The 25,657-nt window shown below is 33.0% G+C and overlaps 1 protein-coding gene across 7 annotated transcripts in view; it reads left to right on the top strand.

The window, feature by feature from the left end:
- OSBPL8 (oxysterol binding protein-like 8) overlaps positions 1-25,657 on the top strand; it is a 111,198-nt gene that overhangs the window by 39,728 nt on the left and 45,813 nt on the right. For 2 of the 7 annotated variants that reach the window (XM_012720481.1, XM_004675867.2), the window contains exons 3-4: positions 7,391-7,427; positions 13,008-13,145. In XM_012720481.1, coding sequence (XP_012575935.1) covers positions 7,391-7,427; positions 13,008-13,145 — 175 coding nt within the window. The remainder of the gene's footprint in view (positions 1-7,390; positions 7,428-13,007; positions 13,146-25,657) is intronic. The other 5 variants (XM_012720484.1, XM_012720486.1, XM_012720485.1 and 2 more) reach the window with 3 other exon arrangements.

The raw sequence follows: 25,657 nt of genomic DNA on the forward strand, positions 1-25,657 counted from the left end.
TTAATAGTTTTAAATACCTTTTATTCTAAAATCTGTTACTGTTGAGAGGGTAGAATTTTTTTTTTAAGTTATTTAAGTTTCTACGAAATACTGAAGCTCATTTATAGAGAATCCTAATAATTTCATTGTGAAATACTTCGTATTTGAAACTGATCTTGAGGTACACTTTTGACTAGATTACCTGTTACCAAAATAGCAACTTTTAACTCATTGGCCAAATCTGGTTACTGTTTTGATCTAGGAAAAGTGGATTAAAAAAATATGTGCTTTGTATACATTTAGCTACCTAATATGAGCTCTGCTGGTTTGCTTTGTAAACTGGATTATTAAATTCCCTAAGTTTTCCCACTTATTAAATATAAGTAATAGTAATACCAACCTCCCAGGCTTGTTTTAAATTTTAAGTGAGATAATATTCTTACTCTAGAGTGCTGGTTGTAAAGCTGGGTGCATTGTAAATATCTCCAAAATAAAAATTACTCTTATTATTGCTAGTGTAACTATTATCATTAAGCCTTTTCTCCAAAATGATAAATAATTAAATCCGGGAGAGGAAAAAAACACATTGAAAAAACCTAAGTTATTCATTAATTTTCGCTTTACACTTTCTCTGAATTTCAGTTTTTCTACCTTAAGCACTAAAACAAATATTTCACTTCAGTAGAAAATAATAGACAATAATACTAACCCTACCTACTAATTGGGGACAATATGATTTAGTGAAACCAGAAAGTTCTTTGAAAAGATAAATTCACATATCAATATGAGGTAGTAGTGTGTCTTTAAAATCTGATTGCTGCACTGCTTTTTAAAATATAACTAGCAAGTGTTTTTTGAATTCATGTAAAATACTTTGCAGGTGAAGGCAATGCTACGATGTCAACAATTTAATCTGTCTGAATCACATTTATTTGGAGGATTGGCTAGATAAGGCAGTAAGAGGATTTACTGTGTATTAAATGAGGAGCATAAACCAAGTGTAGTTTACAAGTTGTGAAGATTGAGTCCTTGCTGCAATGCTCAGGTAGTTAGAGAAACTTTCTTAAGAAAACAGACTTTGAATAAGGTAGTAGATGGGGGATTAAATGATCAAGATGTATTCAAGGAAAAAATGAGTAAAAAGTTGAGTAAGATAGACTGGAAAGGGGGAGTGGTATTTATAGAAATAACGATTCATGTAGCTGAAAGAGATCATACTTGAAGAGATTTGTAGTGCCTGACCAGGGATTTTGAGCTTGATTCTGTAGACAGGTATGTCATTGAATATTTTATGTGGATAGATAATATGAATCTGAAAATATGGTATAAAATGACTTGGAGGCATGAGAGATGAAGATGTTAGTTAAGACACTACTATAAATGCCTTGCTAAAGGTAAAAGATTGAACTCAGCCTTACTTTACTGTCCAATCATTTAATTTTCTTCCATATAAAATTACTGTTACTATTTTTGAGAAATTAATTTGCTTATTAGTCTAGTTGTGTATAGTTCTATTATTTTTGTTAGTGTGTTGGCCCTAGATAGTAACTCCTGAAAATATGGATTGAATCTCTTTATGTGGCCCTGATGTACTTCAAAATACAAGCAGTATTCACTATAAATCTTAAAAATTTTTTAAGTTCAACATTTATACCATTTTAGAAATTTATAACCAAGAAATGTTTAAATCTAGGAGCCCAGTGTTTACTATTAGGTTGAGGTAGACTAAAGAGTGAAATGTCCTTTAGATTTAAAAAAATGGAGTATGTGCTTAACCTTAATTAAGTACTTTATCTTTAAAATATCTATTTTCTGTTACTGGAGAAAATAGTTTTATAAGGTATTTTTAAAATTTTATTATATAACTGACTTTTTAGAAGAGAATAAAAGTTTTTAAAATATGTATGAGTCTTTGTAGTATTTTAGGGGTTTTCAAATTGAGAAAATCTTAAGATTCTAATTTAAATTGGGTACTTAAATCAAAAGTTCTGCAGTGAAAGGAAGTACAAAGATGATTTGGTGGAATAATTCTCAGAATATAGTAAATGACCATTCTCCTGATGGGTCTAGAGATAATATAACTTCCTGAAACTTTGATTTTTACATACTTCCTTGGTGAGTTTTTAATGATAATTGTGACTTAGTGCTTATAAAGTGGAATTGTATTTTATTAGAGTTTACTGGAAGCTTTAAATCATACTCTCAGAAGTGTGACATTCAGCACTGTCTAGCCTGTTTTTATGGGCAAATTAAAAGAATTGTACCAGTTTTTGATGGCATTAAATTTTATTTTGAGTGGATCAGTTTCTAAATGTTGCTATATTTCTTCTTTTTATAAATACTATTAGTTTACGTTCATCATTATCATCATTGATAGTATATGTATGTTGCTAATGCTAGCATATTTTTGGTGTACAGTTTCCAAATAACTGGGCTTTCAGATATTTATGCCTTCAAGTCCAGTTATAAATTATCCATATGCCACTTACTAAATGTTTTGAAACATAGTCACTTGTATAGTGGCACTTGGTTGTTATTGTTAGATTATATCCTCTCTTTCCCTAGAATGAGAAAAGGATGAGGAAGAAGGACTGTGTCATCTCTTGTTTCATTTATAGTAAATGGACCATGGTTAAAATTTGAGGGGCACCAAATTTGGTGTGTGTGTACACACACACATTATATGTATATGTGTGTGTGTGTGTATATATATATATATTTTTTTTTTTTAACCTAATATTTGAGTAACTTTTGAGAACTGCCTTCTGAGTGTTTGGCTAATGTTCAAATACTTACGCATTTTCTCTGTAGAAGCCATTGTGTTTTCCTTTCTAGTTAATGAAGATTATGTTATCAGCAGAACCTTTTGCAAATCTGAGTCCATCCATGGCTACTTTCCCCACTTTGTGTTTGTGAGAAACTTCTGAATATCTATTTTCTATAGATAATTTTATAAAAATGAGATCATAGCACACAAACTTTTAATTACCTATTATTTTTTAAGATTTATTTATGCATACAGAATTGGGATACAGGCCAGAGATGCAGGGGTGGTGAGAAGCTTCACCAGAGGCAGTGGGGAGCAGAACAGGCAGACTGACAAAGTATACTGTTGAGGAGAACATTGGGCAGGTCAGAAGAAGTCTACTGCACCATGTGGATCACGTCCAGGGATGGGATTGAACTCGCACCGACTTCGCAGTGCTGCACTTTAACCCGCTGTGCCACCAGGGAGGGCCTGATTAGGTTATTCTTAAAGAACTGAGAGGTCAGATCATATTTGCTAACAGTGACAGGCTCTATTTCCCAGAAAAGTATTCCTTTAAAGTGTTTTCCAGTAAAATTCAGGGATAAAATCTGCATTTGTGTTTTGCAGATGATTGCAAGAATATGAAAAATTCAGTTGAGTATGGAGGAGAGTGATGACTTTTGTTGAGAGAATAAACAGATCACAGCTTCATTATATAATTGTCACTGACATTTCTTATTCTGAGGGCCAAAGATAACACTAAATAGAGCACTCTTGAGATGTCTCAGATAATTCTCCTGCAGAATTGTGGTTTTTGAAAGCCAGGTGTAGGAAGGAATACAACTTGATCAACTTTATTTAGGGAGAAGAGATGCCACCTGCTTGAAACTTTATTTTTAAGTTGTACCCATCAGTGCTTGATAAGCCCTTTGTACTTTGTTTCAGCTCAAAAGATGACATTAGTCAGATCGATATGTGTGCTAGAGGGAAGTACTGTATTATAGGCAATGGAATTTAAAAGCTGTATGTCATGGAATTATAGGATAGCCATCTGTATTGCATTGTTCAGGACTGAGTGTTTTCTCAGGATGAAGGATGTGATTATGAACTTCTGCCTATTCCTTTACATTACTTAAAGGTTGCAGGTTTTATGCCAATTACAGATGGTGTGGCAAACTATTGGAAGTACAATAAAGAGAGTACATTTTTGCACAGTGTCCTTTTCCTAAGATTTTTAGACTAAACTCAATGAAGTGCATGCTTTTAATTATTGTACATTGTTAGTATGTAATGAAACACAATTAGTAAAAATTGTAAGCATTTTATTATTTTACTATTTTCAACCCGTATCTTTTGGCAAAATGGAGAATTTCTTCATATAATAAAAGTATTAAGATAACTGGATTTTGTCTAAGGGATAATAAGAAACAAACGTGGTGAATTACTCAAGTAGAGAAAATGTTTTTCTGTCATGTCTTAATGTTTTTTTCTCTAAAACAAGCTGAGGAGAAGGTGTTGTATATTCTTTGAGATTCTAGTATTTTGGTTCTTTAGCAAAAGCTGAGTGACTAGCTTTTAATTTTTTAAAATATCTTATAAGCTCAGTAATGTCACATTGCACACTGTACCAGATCCCAAAAGTATTAAGAATAAGAATCAGTATGTAGACTAGCCAAGTGCAGAAGATGTGTGATGAGAGTTATTTGGTCAAAATGATATGTAATAGCTGAAAACTTCTGTTCCATTTCTTATTAGCATCATTTGCAAGCAACAGTGGGAAAATTTCATTTGTATCCCTTTGTAGTACCTTTGTTTCCACATCCTTTCTGGGGCGGGGTTGGGGGTGGGGTTCTGAATCATGCTTATTTTTTATGTTTTCTGCTTTTAGTTGGGGTGTTTCCACTTGATGTTCTGTTGTCTTTGTTTTTAGAATCTTGTGATTAAGCCATTTAGGTCATAATCATAACTTTCATATATATCATAACTTACACTGTTTTGTTTCTCTTTCTAGTTCTGTGTGTCCAATTTCCTAGTTGACATTTTGACTTGGCTATACAGCAGGCATTTCAAACTTCACCTGTCCCAAACTGAATGACTTATGCTTTTCTCTGTAAAATAGCTTCTCTCACTAATACTTAAGTCTCACATAATAGAAATTCCATCTCTCCACATGCTCAAACTCACAACACTCAACGTAATATTAATTCCTGTTTTTAGTTTACCTCATATGTGGCCTGTTTTGAAATCCTGTTGGCCCTACCTTCATATTATATTCAAAAGTTTACTACTTATCATGACTTGCACTGCTATCCTCTTAGTCCAGGTCTCCTTCATCTCTTCCTAGATTATTACAGTAACTTCCTAATTTATTATGTCATTGTCCTTTTGGTCTCTAGTCTCTTCCCGACTAGTCTAGAATAACAGCCAGAGGGAGGCTATTAAGACATAAGTAAATTGTGTCCTACTCCTTTACTCGGAACCATTCTCCATACTTGTTCTCCATCATGTTCAGAATAAAACCAAAGTCTTGAGTAGGCCCAATGAAGTCTTATATAGTGTGTTACCCATTAACTTATTTGACTTTGCGTACAACTCTCCTACTTGCTCGTTGTATTCCAGCCTCTCTTACAACCTTTTAACTTTTCCCCAAACATGCCAGATGTGTTCCCATCCCAATCCTCTACTTTATACATATTCCTCCCTCTGCCTAGATACTCTCCCCATTTATGTTCTCATGGTAAGTTCCCTCATTGTGTATTTAATCAACTCTGAATAGAGTAGGAAGACTTAGGCTATCTAAAATTTTAACTCTCTCTTCGCTGACATTTTATATGTTCCCACTCTGCTTTTTTTTTCCTTTGTATTTATAATACATAACATGATTCTTTTTTTTTTTTTTTACTATTCATTATGTTGTTGTTTATCTCTCCCACTAAAATATAACCACATGGCACAGAATTTTTCATTTTTTTAATCCCTGCTCTTTCCATGCTAAAATGATGCCCATCTACATAGGAGGTACTCAGTAAATATTTGGGTAGATGGATGGATGGATCAATGATTAGAATAGATAGTGTTTATTTCAATATTAATCTAAAAGAATCAGATTTGTATAACATATACATGCTTCAAAATAAGCATTGAATATCAGTATAATTTGAAATAAATAGAAGTTACTCTATATGCTAGGGATAATTTTCCTGGGAGTACACAGGTAAGGACTACTGCTGCAAAGAAGTTGGCATAATGCTGTAATTTGAAACTATAACAATTATAGAATGAAAGTGAAATTACTTTTATTCTGAATAGACCAAATAGTCTGAATACTCTGTTTACTTATAATACACCAACTCAGAAACCTCCAAATATCAAATATGACCAACCTTGTGAAATTATATTTCTCTCTTTCTCTCTATCCTTAGATCCACTGCTTTTATTTAGACAGTTACTGATAAGTCTGGGGAACTAGTAACTATTCATATCAGTACAGAAAGCTTTCTTAGTAGATGTTTGCCAAGTGAAGTTTGCCACAGTTGTCTCTGTTAGTTTCCTAAGTTATTTTGGTTTTCCAGTATTATGTTAATTATTTATTGGTGTACAACAAATTATTCCTAAATTTAGTACTATAAAGCAATAGACATCTGCTACCGGGGCTGTTTATTTTGGGGGTGGGGGGTGGGGAGTGGGGATAGGAAGGTTAATACAGCCAATTAAGATTCCCTCATTTCTTTTAAATAAGACAAAGCTATACTGTAATCATGTGAATTTTGTTGTTTTAGTTTTAATATATTATCATACTTAGTAGTTGAAACAAAGAGACTCTCTACAAAGGGAGATCAAAACAATGTCCATAGGCAACATTTAGCATAATGTTTAAATAGTTACTTGACAAAATATCAATGGTCTTTTTTGTTTCTTTTAGTTGAGTGCAGGTTATTTCAGAATTTTATCTCAGATTTCCTAGAAAACAGTAGTAATCTCAGATACTTGATATCTAATGGGTCCTATGAAAGTTTTTGTCTGACCAAAAAAAAAACTTATCTTTCTAATCAGTTATACTCTTTGCTTTTCTGCACTTGAGAGGGAAAAAATGTTCTTTGTTGATGTCTTGTTAAACTTCGCACAATGCTTGGCATGTAATAAGCACGCAGTAGCTGTTCCTTTTTGTAGAAGAAACAGACTGAATAAATCTCTATGTAGTGTTAAGTGCTTTTATGGCATGCAGAACTAATACATAATAGTGCATGGCTGTTTTATAGTTTTATGCCATTTGAATTTAAAGAATAAATGACTTTTGGCCGTCCCTTACATCTCTAAATAATTTTTATCACTCCTAAACAATATCTTAAATTATAAGTGAAAATAATTTTTGAAAATTTTCAAATCAAAAGAGATCACTTGGGTGATTTTTATTTTTCTCTTCCCATCTATGTTCCAAAATTAAAACAAATTTTTGATAATGCCTGAGATCTTTTTTAAATGTGGAAAAGGAATTTCCTTGCGAATTACAGTTTTTAGGATTGATGTGCATGTGCTTCCTACTTATAAACTAATGCTATTTTCCTTGTCCTTTTGTTTCACCGCTGCTTCCATCCTGATGCGTTTTGCTTCTTCCTGGTTTGGATTGTATTTGTTTGCTGCTCAATTACGCTGCATTAAAAGCTTCTTGGTGATAGCAAAGATGTCCTTGGGCCATCAAGTAAGTAGCTAAAGTTTGAATGGCATGTTGGGGACATGATAATATTTTGATGTGTATTATGAAAGACATATGGTATTTCTCCTTTAATTATTAAATCTTTTTATTGTTCTTTCCAGACATTGAAATATAAAAATAATGGTTATTCATTGCCTGTATGTTGTCAGTGAGATTGACAGACTGATTTAGACAGGCTGATTATCTAAAGATGGGTTATTTAATCATTTATCTAACTCATAATTTAGGGCCTCTTCATAATAATTTCTTTCAACTGCCATCACAAAATAATACAGATTACTTTGAAGTGGGATACGGTACCAAAAAAATTCATGATCAAAAATACCCTATTTTGGGGTCCTAAAATTCTATTTGATATACTTTGATTTCATAGTAAAACATGACTAATCTTAAGGCTGTAGAAGGTATATCCTATAAAGTTGTGTGTGTACAAAAAAAATATGTTTGAATAGTATGCTAGCTTTGGGGGGTACACAATAAAATGTATCCTGCTCTTCAAGATCATTATAGTCTAGCTTAGGAGTTATACCCATGAATAGATAACTTCAAAGCATTGCAGTTAGGGCAAATTCTGTATTAAGTATCTTAGAATTATTGAGGTGACGGCAAATTTAGACAGCATCTAATGAAGGATTAATTTTATAATTAAGAATCTATAGTTAAGAACTTAAATACCCAAGGAGCTTGTATTGGTTACTAGCTTTTTCTGCTGCTGGTTTTCAAAAATGAGGACAAAACTGTCAGTTGGCGAATTCAAGTCCAACCAAATTTTCTGCATCATAAAGCAAATGAAGATGTTAACTTTATCAAAGGTTACTTTACTTTCACTACATAGTACAATCAGCAGAGGGCACTATCATGCTGTCTTTAGTAGGTGAGGCGTTGGTTGCAGTATCAGAAAGTATACTGGGATAAGATGTTCAGTGATTCCTCCGATCTATCCAGTCATTTACCAGGTGTTGTCAGTTTTATGCCAAAGGCTCTAGATAAAAACAAAATCATTGCCTTCCCTGAGTTTATATTCATATGTTTGTGAATGTAGTCTGAGAAAACAAATAAAAATGTGGGACTTCTATTTTTTTCTAAAGGAATACATTCTGTGTATTGCTATTTCTGCAGTCCCTCTCACTTTAAGGTTAGCAACAGTAATATCAACCCAATCAACAGAGCTTAAAAAAGGGGGGCGGACTAAGTTTACACTTCTCAAACTGTTTTCCTTTTTGCATAGTTGGAGTAAGAAACCTATTCCTACTAATGGACTACTAGTGTAATATTATGTATTTAACTCATAAATATGAGTTGTAGTCTCATAATTTTAAATTAGCCTTAAATGTACTGTCTAATACTATAAAAGAATGTATATAGCATATGTAAAAAAAAATATTCACGCAAGTGACTATGTTGAACCTACCACTACACTTAAGAACTTAAATCTTACGGATATGTCACACCCATGTTATGTGTTCTCTCTGCAATGCCTATGCCTGCCCCCCAGAGGTCACTTTTTGTCATTGTAGAATAGGTATGACTCGGATTTCCATGTGAGAATTACTTTCTGGGATTTTATATATGTGTGTATATACATGTATATATGTACATATATATAATACATTTATAATATAGTTATATATAAAAGTGCACATATCTTTTTATTACTTTAAAAGTACATATGCAACACTAAATTTTGCTGTTTTTAATTTTTTTTATGATTTAAAATGTTATTTATGTTAATAGTAATGTTTGCCAGACATAGTCCCTAGAATTCCTTCCATTCTGTCTTTCTTTGTGGTCAAATAATATACTGTTGTGTGAATATGCTACATCTTGATCAGTCCTCTTATCAGTGGGCATTTAGCTTATTTCCATGTCCTAACTATTATAAATAAGTACTTCAGTTAACATTCTTAGTGTGTGGAATGAGGCTAGGGGTCTGTTATTCCAATACCGATTATCAGTTGTTTATATTATCAATTGAATTGTCTTTCCCTACTTCTACACAAATATATAGGCTCTACATATGCATGGGCTTGTTTCTGAGCTCTCTGTTACGTTCTTTAGGTTGGTTTATCTCTTTCTACATCACTTCCAAACACTTACTTTTAGAAATAATTTTTTAAGAATAAAGTGGATCTTAGATTTAATAAGAAGGAGCCTCTATAAGCTCTAATAATACAGTTTCATAAAATACAAAGCTATTGATTTATACATTCAAGAAAATTCTGTTTAATACCTTTAATATGGCAGGAGCTATACCAGGGTTTGAAGAATTATGGGATAAGCAGACAAAACTCCCTTCTCTTTTGGAATTTGTGATTTTTTTTCCCGAAAGATGTATTTATGCATACAGAACTGGGGTACAGGCCAGAGCTGTGGGAGGGGGAGTGAGAGGGTTCATCAGAGACAGAGTGGGGAGCAGAACAGGCAGATCAACGATGCACACTGCTGAGGGGAGTAGTAGGCAAGACAGGAGAGGTCTGCTGTGCCATGAGTATCACCTCCAAGGCCAGGTATCCAGCTGACACTGAAGTGGCTGCACGAACTTGCAGTACTACATCCTAACCTGTTGCATGCAATTTGTGATTTAATGGAGAAGATAGATAAACAAGTGGTATAATTTAGGTAATGATAAGTTCTGCAGCGAAAATCACATGGGCTAGAGTCCAGCAAGATGGCAACAGAGTAAAGACACTAAGATACCTTCTCCAGACTCACACAACAAACTTGCAGAAACAAAGCCAAAACCCCTGAGGGAAAATCTGATTATCAGAACATACCATAGCAGCTTCAGCCCAACAGAAAGGGAAAATTTAAGTGAGCTTTAATGAGTGTAATAGTAAGGCATTACAACCCATAAGACAGACAGACCCTACTATGCAGAACCCTTCAACATAAGGGCTCCTGAGATCTGGCAAACTAATGCATAAGGGCTTTACCAGCAGGCATTACTGGAGACTAGCAAAGGTAGGGACACTGAATAAGGACATTGGTTTTTATCTGAGACTCCTAACACTGGACCATGTAGTCCAAATTGGGTCAGAGCACCTGGATTTCTTACAGAAGAGGTTACTACTGAAGTCAAGGATGAAGTATCTAAAATACCTTGGGGTTGGACCCAACCCCAAGGTGAGATGACCATTGTCACTCCTTCTGTTTAATTTAGTGCTAGAGGTTTTGGCCTGAGCTATCAAACAAACACAGGGAATAAAGGGAATCCAAGAAAAGAAAAGTAGCTATCACTGTTTGCAGACAATGTATTATATATAGAAAATCCTGAAGACTCCATCAAAAAGCTATTAGAAACAGTGAATGAATATAGCAAAGTGGCAGGCTACAAATTAAATATAATAATCCATACTTTTTAAATATAATAACCAACAAATAAGAAGCAAAAGATTTTAAGAAAATAACTCCATTTATAATTGCTTCAAAAAGAATTAAATACCTTGGAGTGAACCTAACAAGTAAAACAGACTATACATTGAGAAGTATGAAATATTACAGAACTATACATTGAGAAGTATGAAATATTACTAATAATTCTGTATAAGACTAAAGGTCTTATACAGAAATATAGCAATAAATGCTCTTGGGTATGGTGAAACAGTATAACCAAAATGATTGCCCAAAGTGATATATAGATTTAAACAATCCTGTCAAAATCCCAGCAATATTTTTCAAGGAAACTGAATAAAAAATGATGAAATTTATAGAGAAGCACAAAGACCTCAAATTGCAAAAACTTTTCTGAAAGATAACCTTTAAATATAGACAACTATTTCCATATCACCCTGAAAACAACTGATTTTCTCTGAATGCAGACAGTAGATGTTGAGAGGAGACAGTAACGTGAAGATCTGGGATAGGAGTATTCTAAGTACAGGGAGCAAGAGACTGGGGCAAGATGGCATATTTGGAAGAATCTCAAAAGGCCATTATGGCCAAAATCAAGTACCAGAAGAGTAGTAGTGAATGAGATTGGAAAGGTGAGGACAGATGCTCTGGAGTCTTTAGGCCATGCATTTTATTTTCAGTATATTAGAAAGCCCTTGAAGATACTTCTGCATGATGCACATAAGATTTTTGACTTAGAATGATTGTTCAGGCTTCTGTGTAGAGAATGAACTACACAATCAAGGAACAAGACAGTAAGTCTGGATGGAGATCATGAGGAAATCTGCTGTGACCTAGTGGTAAGGAAATGGTTTGTAATAGCATAGTGGCAGTTTGGAAATGGGTAAAGGTAGTTGATAAATTTTGAAGGTAGTGTCTAAAGCTCTCACAGATGAATTGTATATGAAGTATGAAGGAAAGATTTAACAATATATCTTTGGCTTTTGACCTGAGAAAATAGTGGGTGGGAATAGTGATTCCACTAAGTAAGTGACTGGCTGGTTTGGAGAAAAAACAGTATCAAGAATTATGTTCTGGGTGAATTTGTGATGCCTGTTAAATATAGCTGTAATTACAAGGCAAGTAATTGGATAAGAGTTTGAACTCAGAAGGAGATACAAGTTTAAGGGTCATCACTCTAGACTTTTAATGGACCTGAAATGAAAAAATGATTTTAAATACCTTTATCTGGGTAAGTGAAAGTATTTTTTAATTTTTACTTTGAAATTTAAGAAGCAGAAATATAATTTTGAAACCTAGTTAAAAAATTTGATTCAAAAGTCATGGTGAAAACAGTATGAACATGATGTTTTGACTAAGTCAAAATAAATAGAGGTAGACAAAATCATTCTTAACATGAAACTTAAGTTTTTGTAGGCTCGAAACACAGAAACATAAAAGGAAGGATGTGGAAATCTTAAGGCACTGTCATTATTGCTTATGATTTGTCCCATTCCTTCACTAAGTATTTCTCATTTCTTTCATCTCTGAAATTGGGCTTTGTTTTCCTCTACTTGTGGCCTGTCAAATGGGAGGATAACAGCTTTCAAATAATTTAAATTGATTGTTGGTGCAGCAGGCTTTTAAGCAGACATTGGAACCAGAAGGTCTTGAATTAGAATCTTGCCTCTATGCCTCAATCTTAGGACCTCAAGTCTCTCAGCTCTAAAGCAGGAATCATGTCTACTTTACATAAAATTTAGAAATCTGTAGAAATTCCAGGAATATAAACTATTTTATGTTGCCATTGATTTGTATGTTTTTTGGCTACTAATAAGTTAAATATCTTTTCATATATGTTCACTAGCCTTTTGCTTTTCTTCCGTGAAACGATTTATGTTTATTATTCTATTAGCTAATGTAAAGAGTTAAAAATTAATCACAGTGAAAGGTTCATAGTAAACCTTGGCATACCTTTCGTTAACAGTTGAAATATGTTGTTTTATAATGTATAATTTGACTCATGCATGTGTATATATTCCTCCCAAACTGATGGCAAACTATAAAGAATATAAAACAATTGTGTGAATTTATTGGAGTTTTGAGTTAGTGAAATGATTATAACTACTGAGGCTTTTTCAATCTTAGGTCTATTCCATGTTAATAACCATGCCATTATATAAATATTTGGCATAAGTGCTTAAGTACTAATTTTTATTCCCTTCTTTCCTTGAGCTGTGGTAGCAAACAGTGAGGAATCTCAACTTCTGACACCAGGAAAGATGAGTCAGCGTCAAGGGAAAGAAGCTTATCAAACACCAACCAAAGATTTGTATCAGCCATCTTTTAGTCCAGCAAGTCCTCATAGCCAGGGTAAGAAGTTTTGGTTTTCATATTATTTTGGTGGTGGTGGTGTGCTTTCTTTTAAGAGGAGAATGACATTTTGGTGTATCATACCTTTTTTTTCTTTTTAACTGCTTGGTTTTATTGTTTGTTTGTTTTTTTTAAATTTTGATTATCCACAATAGTCCTTTAAAGTCCTTTAATTTTTCTTATATTCTCCAGCATACTTGGTTAGTTATAGCATTCTTCTAATTCACTGATTCTCAAACTTTTTGACCTCAGAACTATTTTCTACTGTGAAAGTTGCTGAAGACACCAAAAGAAATTTGTCTTATTAACCCTTTGATACTTACTCCATTGTAAATTAAAGCAAAAAGTTTAAAAATGTTTATTATTCACTTAAAAGCCCAATTATAAACCCACCACATGTTAGTATAAATAATATATTTATGGAAAATAACTGTACTTCCACCTCAAAAAAAAAAAAAGATGAGACAAGTGTTGTTTTTTTCCCCAAGGGTGTCTCAAAAGTTAGTACTTTTGACATTTTGGGCTGGATAATTCTTTGTTAAGAGGTTTATTCCCTTTTTTGTGGTATTTTTAACAGCATTCCAGGCCTTACCCATTAGACGATGCCAATAATGCTTTCCCCAATTTTGACAACCAGAAAATATCTCTAGACCTTGTCAAATATACCTTAAGGGACAAAATCATCACACTGTGGGTTTTTTCCTCTTCCTCCTCCTCTTCCTTCTTCTTTTTTTAATTTTTACAAGACTTTAATGTAAAGCTTTTAAAAAGGCTTGAATTTTTTTATTATCTGCTTCTGTAATCAGTCTGTAGTTATGTGATGATTTGATTGAAGTGTATGAATAAAATATAGCCTGACATTTATGTGTTTGGAAAAGGAAAATCTCGTTAGGAGCTTTTATACGTAATGATGGATATTCCTTTTTGATAATGTACCCAAATTTGACAAGTAGTAGTTTCTTAAATGTTGGTTGCCAATATGGAATATAAAATGTGACTCTGTCCCTACTGTCAAATTTCCTATCCATGGATCTGTCTTGAACTTGAATGATTTATGCATGATTTTGGAACATGCACTAGTCATTTAAAAAAAAAAACTGAATTACTTAGATCTATCAAGTTTTGACACATTTTAAAACAATCAAAAAAGTGTCTTTTACACACTTATTTTGTCACTGAATATTAAGCCATGTGTATTCAAGGATAAAGATTAATTTTTTATACTTCACGAAGGATTTCTAAATGAAACTGGCCTTTTACAACAAGTTGCATTCAAGTGAAGAATTCAGTGATGAGTACTACTACTACTACTACTACTATTACTACTACTACAGTTTGATACCTCTGCAATGATTTGTGTAAAACTACCTGCAGTTTTTACCTTACAGTGTTTTGCACCATCAGAAAAAATTATCAGGATAATGAGAATGTATTATGAAACTAGTTTTGACTTCATATCCTCTAAAATAGTGTGGGGGGACTCTCAGAATTCATGGGATCATACTTCCTAGTTTGTAATTGATGAGTTTTATATATGTGATTCTGCTTAGCTAAAGCATGGATAGAATCAAATGCTTTGATAAAGGCAATGGAAAGCCTTTTGCTTTTAAGCTGTGAACTTAAATCTGGTGTTTGAAAGTTAATATATACTTAGACTACTAAGCATTTTTAAAAATTAAACATAGAGTCAACTATTAGATTGTCTGTATAGCCAAGTCTGGTTTTGTTATTACCTTATATCCTTGAAGTTAAACTTTAATTACATTTTAGAAAATGAGGACTAACTTGTAAATAGTAAGTTACATGCCTATTTCCTACTTAAGTAAAAAATGTTTTTCTAATCAAATGTTAGAGGGAGACATTTTTATATAGCACTGTTGGAACTGTTAGAACTAGAAAAATTTATCAAGCAAGATAATAATTAACATTTGTTGCTTAATGGTTGAAAATATTTTTGAGAAGTTAACATTTTTTGCCAGACCGCTTTTTTGAAGCCTGAAAATGGAAATCCGGTACATATTGGTATAAATAATTTTCACTAAGATAACATTTTTAAGGATGCAACTTACCTGGTTTTTCCTTTCCAGAGTTTTGACTGTAGTAGATAATGATTTATTTGATTGCTGTATCTTATACTAGATTATTTAGAGGAATTCTTTAACTTGAAACAATATAGCAACAAGATTTAGTAAGTAGTAGTTAAATATATCCTCATTTACAACTATCATGAACATTCTCAAACAAGCAGAGACTTTCAGAGAATAGGACAGTAAACACTAATATACCCGTTATGTGGATTTTAAGAAATTCTTATCCTTTTTATTGCATTATTTTATTATTGGGGGAGTTGGGATGGAATATTGAGAATAAATGATAGACCTCATGATGTATATTAATTGCATCTCTAAAAATCAATATTTTCTTTTGTAAGCACAAAACCTTTATTATATCTAACAAAATTAATAATTATATTTGTTACACAATCAGATTTCCCCAGTTGTCCTAGGTCTTTTTACAATAGATTTGTTGAGATCAGTATTCAAATAAGTTTCATACATTGTATTTGGTTGTTATGTCATTATATCTCCTCTAATACTAACGCTCATCCTCACTTTTGTTTTCTATGATGCCTTTGGCTTTTTTAAGAAACTGGGTCAGTGACCTTAGAGTGTGTTTGGTTACTTTCATTTAATCAGCTGCAGCATTAAAGGTTGAAAACATTTTCTAATTCAGTCATGCTTTTTACATTTGCTGCTGAAATTTTCCTGTAAGGAAGAACTCTTAATAATCTAGGTAGTAGTTGATAAATGTTGAAATGTAAAATTTTGACAGGAAAGACAGGAGAAATGGTTTCCTCCTAAGTAACAGTTTTAGATTATAGAGGTGATACAAAGTCTATTTCCAGGGAGACAAATTTTTTCGGCTTTGATTTTTTAAATATCATTACATTTCAGTCATTGGTAAAATCGATAACAGTATTACTAGCTCATAGGTTTTTATAAGGTTTAAAATGAGTTAAAATATCTATAGAACCTCATTTGATGTCTACCGTATCACTCTTGATCACTATTTTTATCTTCTGAATGGAAAGAATTCGAGTTTCAATAAGTTAATGACAATAATGACTAACATTTGAAGGTATGGCTCTTCATTGTTTTTTTTTTTTTTTTAAAGATTTATTTTATTCGTGCATACAGAACTGGGGTACAGGCCAGAGATGTGGAGGGTGAGAGGATTCACCAGGGATAGAGTGGGGAGCAGAACAGGCAGATCGACGAAGTACACTGCTGAGGGGAGCAGCGGGTGGGTCAGGACCACACCATGTGGTCACCTCCGGGGCAGGTGGGAATCGAACTCATGCGGAAGCGGCCTTAGATTCTCAGGGCTTTGCTTTAACCCGCTGCGCCACCAGGGAGGGCCGGCTCTTCATTGCTTTTTACATGTATTAACTCAGGGCATCATTACCTTTAAGTTTCAACCAGTATGGTACATATATTTTTTGAGGCTCAAATTTTTCAAAGTTTAATACTGGCTGCTATCTTTTTATTGTTGTTATTAAAAAATTTTTTTAAAAAGATTTATTTATTTGTACAGAACTGGGGTACAGGCCAGAGATGCCGAGGGTGAGAGGATTCACCAGAGACAGAGTGGGGTGCAGAACAGGCAGATCGACGAAGTACACTGCTGAGGGCAGCAGTGGGCGGGTTGGGAGAGGTCTGCCTCCCCATGTGGATCTCCTCCAGGGCAGGCGGGGATGGAACTCATGCAAAAGTGACTTAAGCTTCTTTGTGCTGTACTTTAACCCTCTGTGCCACCAGGGAGGGCCAGGCTGCTATCTTTTGATATGACTTCATTGTGTTCTATCATGCTTTACGTAAAGATTTTTTTTCATTACTTTTGAGTAATATATAAGAGTACAATTATGAAGTCCTATGCTGATGTAAGAATGGCCAAACTCTTTCCGATAGTAGTTGTATAGTTTTATACCCATTAGCATTGTGTAGACATTTCAGTTGTGTTATATCCTTGATCTTTTTTATTTTAAGCATTTTAGGATGTATTGGAGTGGTTATTTCATTGTGGTTTTAATTTTAATTTTCTTAATGACTTATTTTCTCATTGAACATTTGTATATTTAAAGTTTCAGTTCAGAATTTTTCTCCATTTTTCTAATTTGTCTAAGTTAGGAGTCTGAGGAGCTCTCTAAGATTTCTGTATTATCCTTTGCTAAATGTGTCTGTTGCATTTTCTCTCAGCCTCAGCATTTCATTGTCTGAATGGTTTCTAGCAGAATGTGGATATTTTTAATTTTGTTGAATCCCAGTTTGATAAATTTTCCCCATATGAATAAGTTACATTTTTTTCCTGTTAAAGAAACCTTTTTTTTTCTACCATAAGGTTACATAAAACATTTTTTGTTTTTTCTTGAAATGTCTTTCAAGAGAAACAATTTTTCTTGAAGTTTCAAAATGTCAGGGGTCTTATTTCTTTCTTCATCTTCACTTTCACTACCTCTGTCTTAGGTCAAATCTTTATCATTGTATACCTACATGCAATATTGTATACCTAATAGAAGGTTACATAGGATCCTGCCTTCTTTTAGGAACTTGCACACCTATCCATGAGGTTCATCCACCTTAACAAAACGACCAACCAAAAAATTTTGTTATATGTTGAGGTCAGATTATAATGGGGATGGGGTTCTTACTGATGTATGTGGCCAGAGAATAAGCAAATCCTTTGAAGTAGGTCTCTGAGGAAAATAATATGAATAAAGAGCAATAAAATATTTTAAGAGCCACTTCTATTACCTAAACTTATAACTGAAAGCTAGATGTCTGCATTTAGGCCCCCTCTCATTCTCAAAAAGTCAGTGACTGGATGTTGTGTAGAGCAGTGGCTCCCAAGCCTAACTGTGTCTTAGATTCACCATGGAGTTTTGCTTAGCTACAGATCCCAGTCCAACCTTTCAGAATCCCCAGGGTGAGGTGTACTTTACAAGTTCAGACCAGCAGATTAAAACCAACAGAACACTGATTGCAGATTGTACATCTTATAATCAAGGTTCTTAGTATGTCTGATTTTATTCTGTTCTTCCAGTTTTATCGTATGTTTCTCCTCCCTCTCTACCACCTTCTCTGAAATATCCCTAGAACTTATCAATGGCATGGAACTTAGAAGACAATATGTTCTTTTTGTGCTTAATGGCTGAAAGTCTATTGAGCACCTGTTATGTGCTGATCCTGCTCTTGTGAAGCTTACAGTCTCCTTTTTTAAGGAATAAATGTAGTTTTGGGGGTCTCTCCGCTCACTTCAGCTTCATATATAATGTTGTTCCTGTGTTTGCTAAAGGGAGAGTTTTATAAGACAGGGCAGATGACCATGCAGCAGAGGGGAAATGGCACATTTTGATGAAGTTTGCTGAATGCATGCAATTCACTAGTTGTCACCTTATATGGAGCACTTGCTGAGTGGGCTTTTGTTCTAAAAGTTATATTTAACTCCTGGAAAATCTCACTAGATTTAGGCGTAATTACACTGTTTTTACATGTAAAAAACATGAGGGTTAGAGATGCTAACATATTTGTTTAAACTTACAAAATTAATAAATGACAGAAGCAGGCTTGAAACTCAGGACTATATAAAAGCCTATAATTAACTACTTTACTGGAGTGAAATATAGCGTTTTGAAATATTTCATGTGATCTTAAAAGTGTACATTTTGCCTTTGCTTCAGAATGGTAAATTCTCTTCATTCCTGTTTTCTGACTGAGTTTCAGTCCTGTCTTTAAGCATATTGATTTAATAGCATTTTAATGGAGATCATTATCCCTTAAAAATAGTTTCTTAATTTACTGTGACAATAACATTGGTTTACGGCACTGTTTATGCTTAGGAGTACAGGTTCACACCTCTTCAAATGCATGTTACTACACCATCCCGACCACCAGAGTACCAAAAGCAACCACCATAGTCCCAAGAATCTCCCTTACTCTTTGCTTCCCCTTTCCCTCTCTAGTAACTTCAGTCTGCAGTCAGAATCCAGGAGTTTGCTTGCTTCTTTTACTTTGTCTCCTTTATATTCTATACATATGGAAATCACTTAGTATTTGTCTTTTTCCTTCTCATTTGTTTTGCTTAGCATAATTCCCTCCAGTTCCATCCATGTTGGATGACATGATTTGATCATTTTTTTTAACTGAGTAGTTCCATTGTGTTTATATACCATATCTTCATCCATTCATCTATTGTTGGACAATTAGCTAGTGAAAAATAATTTGTAAGTTTGTCTTGTGTAGTGTCAACAACTTCTACCATCTTAGGATTTCCTTTTCTTTTGGAAGAATTGGAACACTCTGAAACTGTTTGATTAACACATACCAAGATAATGTTTTATCAAACACTTTGTTTATGATGCAAGTTAGATTGTTACAAAATTGTATATTTGCCAGATTTTTTCCTATTCAAAAAAGTGCCAGTTTACTTCAAAAAACTTAACTATGATTACAGTCGCTTAAATAGAATGGAATTTTTTAAAACTGGCTTGAGCTTTAATGTATTATAGTTGTTTATCAAGAAAGACTTATGATTAATTAGGCCTGTTGTGTGTCCCTTTTCCCTTCTACTTTTGTTTAAGAAAAATGCAAAGGAGTCTGGAGACTAAATTATAGCTCAACTCATGGATGGATACTCTATTCCCTTTGGATCATTTTTTAGATTGTTATGAAAGCGCAATGAGATGCTCTAATTTATCTTATAGTATTACTCTTTTATTCTTTGGTCATGAAAAGCTATTTTGTATATATTTTTATTTATTAAAGAACACCTTTCAGTTGTTGTGCTTTGTGAGAGTATAAAATGTTGCTTTGCCAAAACTTAAGGTCCATTTCAAATTAGATGTGTAATGTTTAAAACTTTTAAAACTAAAAGTTTTACCTACTTAATCAGTTTTGCCAGAATCTAGATTTTGATTAATCTAGGCTTGAATTTAAAAAGACTAGACTCTTAGTATTATGTTTCTCTTATCCTTTAGTAAAGCCTCTTAAGCCAGTAAAGTCCTTGCACCTTGAATACTCTGACAAAGTTAATCATCATGATGATGGAAAGCTCCAAAGTAAAAGGGAATTATCTTTAGCAGAGAGTTTGCTAGTGTGAAGATATAGTACCACATTCCCCAGGGCGACAGTTGTAGACTTTGTTAGTATAATCTCAGGTGACTAACAGAGCATCTTCATTAAAGTGATTCAGAAACAAAAGGAGACCATGAATTCAGTTTCCTCCATGAATCGAAGCAGTTCCTCCTTCCTTGGTAAGACATTTTCAGTATCAAATCTGCACCAGTATGAGACTATATACACATAATAAATGTGTTCTTGAGTATCATTGTTATATTTCATACAAATTGCTTTCCGGAAAGACAACTTGAATTTACCCTTATCCCCCACTATATTATTTTTATATGTCATGCTTTGATTAATAGTAAGAGGTTGTTGTCTTTACAAAAAAAATTATGTTGTGCTAATTTTCTTCTGAGCTATTGACCTCTCAATGAATTACATTTCTGAAATTATTTCTTAAGACACAGTTGTTTTCTATTATGAAGTTCCTTGTTTTGGGGCCATTGCCTTTATAGAGCTATTAAAATGATAAAAGAATATAGTACTTGACAAATTAAAAAAATAAGAATAAATAGTCTTCTATATCTCTATTGAGAAGTGTTGTGATGTCTGTGTTCTACAATTATTTCTCTGCTCCTATCGGGAAAATTGAAATACTTTGAAAGCATTTATTGAAAAGTGAGAATATATAATTTAACTTTGCTTAAACACCTTTACAAAAAAAAGTCTATCTTAACTTTGCCAGGCCTTGCAACTTTTTTTTAAACAAAGTAGTTTTAACAAAGCAGTAAGATGAACATTAAAAACACTAATGAATAATTTTTTCCCCAGTAAATTCCTTTATAGACACACAGTTTGCCATTACTGCTGCAATTGTCCGTATTTGAGACATGGAGAGGTGAGTTTTAACTAGATATTAAAAGAGAGTGCTAAGAACTCTCAGAACTGATAAAAGAGAACAACCTTCTGATTAAGGAGACCTTATAATACCCAAACAGGAAATCCAAAATGTAAGTCCTATAATTCCAAAAGACCAACAATAATTCAGTGTTACCTTAAAAAATGAATTTAATTAAAGAGGAAACAAACCAAAATGATATAATAGTCTTCCTGCTGATATTTGACGAGAAGGAAGGTTGAAATGTAAACATCTCATTTAACATTTATTTTGTAGGAACAGACTCTAAGTTTCAGTCAACTTTTAATGAGCATGTATTCACACACACACACTAAAAACAATCAGAGCAGAAACTAAAGACTATTATATTCTTGGCTCTCTTGTACCCAACGTAGTACCTAGCACATAATAGGTACTTATTAATTTCTGTTGATTAAATGATTATATAAGTGTATGCATGCATATATACACACATATAGATATAAAGCACACACATACATATAAATTATAAAAACTTCTTTCAAAAAACAGTGCTATCTTCTTTTTTCTTTTATTTATTTATGCATACAAAACTAAGGTACAGGCCAGAGGAGCAGGATGGTGAGAGGATTCACCAGACAGAAATGGGGAGCAGAACAAGTAGAGTGATGAAGTATACTGCTGACCGGAGCAGACAGGAGAGGTCTGTCGCAACACATGGGTCATCTCTCTGGTCAGGGATCATACTTGGTGCTGAAGCGGCTGCAGCTAGCTCTGAAGTGCTGTGCTTTAACCTGTTGTGCCACCAGGGAGGGCCCAGAGAGTGCTATCCTACTGTACAGTCGAGATTATCTTAAGCCATCCTTTTAATTTTGCTTGTGAATTTGTATTCCTTTTTAAGTTGAAAACATTTAATACAGAGAATCTAGAGTTATTTTGTGAGAAAATGTAGGGTAGGATAATATGATTTTTTTTTCCATATTTTTCAAGCCACATAACTATTAGTGAGATTTTGCTAATTATGGCTAAGAAACTGCTTTGTCCTGTGGAGGGGGAAAATTAACAGAGAGCTTTATTTTTGTATTTATTTTAAAACTAAGGTCATAATTAACTATCTCATTGTACATGTCCTTTGCTTGCTAAGCCTGAACTGCTTCAACATGCCAACTACATGCCCATTGAATTGTATATTCTATAAGAGAGCTTACTGTTGAATTTACATAGTATTATCTTCAGGTATTTAGTTCATTTTATAAGGTAATGTTTCCATGTGTGGGCAGAATACAGCCATGCTTGTTTTGATTTTTTTTTTTAACTGATCTTTTGGAACTGCTCTTGCTGCTTTAAGTATATTTTAAATCTCTTAAAGCCTAGGTTTATTATCTTGGGATTCAAGATAAAGTATATAGCTCTTAACAGTACTCTTATAATTCACTACCTAATGTAAGTCAATATATTTTATCATAAGGGTGCCTATGGAACTTTACAGAATTTAAGTAGATATTCCAGCTATCAAATTAAATTACTTCACAATATCAACTCTGTTTGTCATTGATCTGTCTTTAAATAGAAAGAGGCTGGAAGTTGTCCAGAGAGCTCATTAGAGTTCTATTATTACAGTGCATTGCCTTTTCCAGTCCTAATCTTTGACTCTATAGAAAGAAAAATTACGATCAGACATTATCTTTCAGCATATAGCAGGAACATCTAGAGAGCCTTTTAACTATGGCTTTTTGTGGGTTTTGCCTCTCTCTCTTTTGTCTACCATTTTATGGGGATGAGTCACTAGATCTCTACAGCAAGGTGATAATAAAATTTTATAAATTTGTTCTTTTAACATTAGGGTATTTCAAAAGAAATATGTTGTTTATGTCAGTGTTTTCCAATTTTGAACTAACCACAGTAAGAAATATATTACTAACCAAAGCATTATCTATTTGTATGTATGTATGCATGCATGTTTATATGTACTCAGATGTTAAACATCTAGAACAAATGATTCATGAAACAACTTGTCTTTTGCTTAAAGTATGATATTTCTTAGCCTGGCTATTCTATTTTGTTTTCTAAAAATATTTGTGACCCACTGAATTGATTTTTCAACTTACCAGTGAGTGGTGACTTATTTTTTGTAAAACATTCTAAAATAACTATGTTTATCTGTAGTTCAAAACCTATTTCTGATATTAATGCCTTACATAACTTTCAAAACTGTCTTGATCTCGACACATCCTTTTTGTAATTTTTGTTTTTATATACCGGTTATAGAGTGTGAAATGTGAGAAATGGTAGATTCCAATGTTAAATGACCCAGATAATTTTTTTTAAGAGTGCTCAGCTTATGCTGTACACTTTACCATTGTTGAGTCTACTCAGCGTGGCACAGAAAATATGATTATACTTTAGTTTTTCAAGAGTGGTAAATCAGGCTTTGATCATAGTATGATCCATAACATGAAATTAAAATTAATAAACTAAAATCCATGGTGAGCATAAGTAAATCTGAAATTAAATTAACATCACAAGGTGTATTAAATACTTTTAAAAGAGGTCTTTAGTCCTTTGGAGTAATATATCCAGATTTGGGTTTTAAATTAGGTATTTATTATTTATTTTTAAATTCGGTGCAAATTGCCTTTAAAATTTTTAAAATTGATGGTTCTTCTTTGTTGAAAAGAGTATGTTTCCCTTGTGAAGTTAATTTTCAGCAGTTTGTTGTCTTGACATCATTATAATGACTTACTTTAGATTATAGACTAAAAAAATTCAACTACCTTACATTTACAAGATAATTTATGTTGATCAAAATGTTTTTTGTTGTTTTATTGATATTTACCCTTCTTAACTATATGATATTATGAGGAATTTAGGGTATAGCTAGTAAATGGACCATTTCCAGTACTCAGAAGTATTCTTCTAGTATTTCCCCCTCTACTTTTAATTGAAGTAATGTTTAGTTTACCAAGTATTTTCATCAATTCTTTTGGATTTAACAAGTATTTAGAAATTTTTAACACAAAGGAATGTTAATGAAAGGTTTGTGAAGCTGCACAAATACAATATTTATTTCATCATCAACCATATGAGGTAGAAAATTGGGCATTCTTAAATTTCCAGATGTTTTAAACCTACACTTTAGGAATAGAAGAGATAGAAATAACTGATAGGAATTAGGATTACACAAATGAGTGCAAAAAAGGACAATAGATGGCTCAAGAGATAGAAAAATAAATTCTGCTCATTGTTTAATAATATTTTGTTATTTTTTAACTGTCTCACTTATCTGAATTATTGAAATAAGACCCTGGATGATGATAATTATATTTGTTGTGTGTTTCCCATGTGCCTGAAAAAGAAAATGTCTGTGTGTATTGTGAAGTGTTCTGTATATTAGAGTTCATAAATATATGTCATTGACAGATTATTAATAAAACCAACATAAGTATTATCCCAAGTTTAGAAAACATGCTTATCAATATTTTAGAATCTTTGGTCTTTCCCTAGTAACACTCTCTTCCCCATTTTTGCCCTCTACATATTCCTAGTATCCACTGTCTCACTAGATCATTTGTAGAATTGAAATGTATTTTCTAATTTGAGCCTTATAACAATCCCTAATATAGGTAATATATTGTAGAGATGAGGAAACAGATCCAGAGAAAATAAAGTTAATTTCTGAAATGCATCCAGTAGGCTAGAACTGTGATGTGAAACTTGGTGGTTCAGTTTCAAAATCTGCTTAACCTTTACACTGTAATGTGTTTTATGATACTATGTTCTATATGCCTTAAGCCTCAGAATATCATTAAATGAATTATAATTCTCTGTTATACTTAATGGTAATTTATATTATGACATGGAAAAGAGGTGGTGGTGGTGGGGGACCATCAAAAAGCAAAAACCCAGTTGTAGTCATTGGTATCCACTATATAATATTTGTTTTTTGGCATTAATTGTTTTTGAGATGCCTTTACCCAAGGAAAAATCTACTATATTTATATCAAAAATTTGAGTTTGTTCTTTAAGTATCCTTTCAGTAAAGGATTTAAGTTATATGGGATGCTGTTGTAGTGAGTAGTGAACCAACCTTGAGGTGTGTGCATAATGAGGAGGGAAACAGATCTTAGGGTAAGATTGAAACTATCTTAGAATGAACCACTAAGTTAGTTGAATTAATTTTGCTATCTATCAGTAGCTGACTGGGTATGTTTCCAGTTTGAAACAAGGAAATGTGATTGGAAAAACCAGTGTAGGTTACAGAGTAGTCGACTATATCTTTTCCATTTCAGTTGAGATATAGAAAATTAATGGATTTCAATGTAACGGGGAGAATTCTTTGGAATTTTAAAAATTACTATGAAAAGATGGCAATGTATTGTTTTGCCTATAGATACTTTCCTGTTAGATTTAATATAAGATTGTATCATTTAGTTTTAACCTAGCAAAGATAATTTCAGTTTGTTACTATGATAATAAGATTGTTGTTTTTAAATGGGAGAGTTTTAAATGATACTACT

This window comes from Condylura cristata, unplaced genomic scaffold (assembly GCF_000260355.1).
Source record: "Condylura cristata isolate star-nosed mole 26May11 unplaced genomic scaffold, ConCri1.0 scaffold00004, whole genome shotgun sequence".
Lineage (NCBI taxonomy): Eukaryota > Metazoa > Chordata > Mammalia > Eulipotyphla > Talpidae > Condylura > Condylura cristata.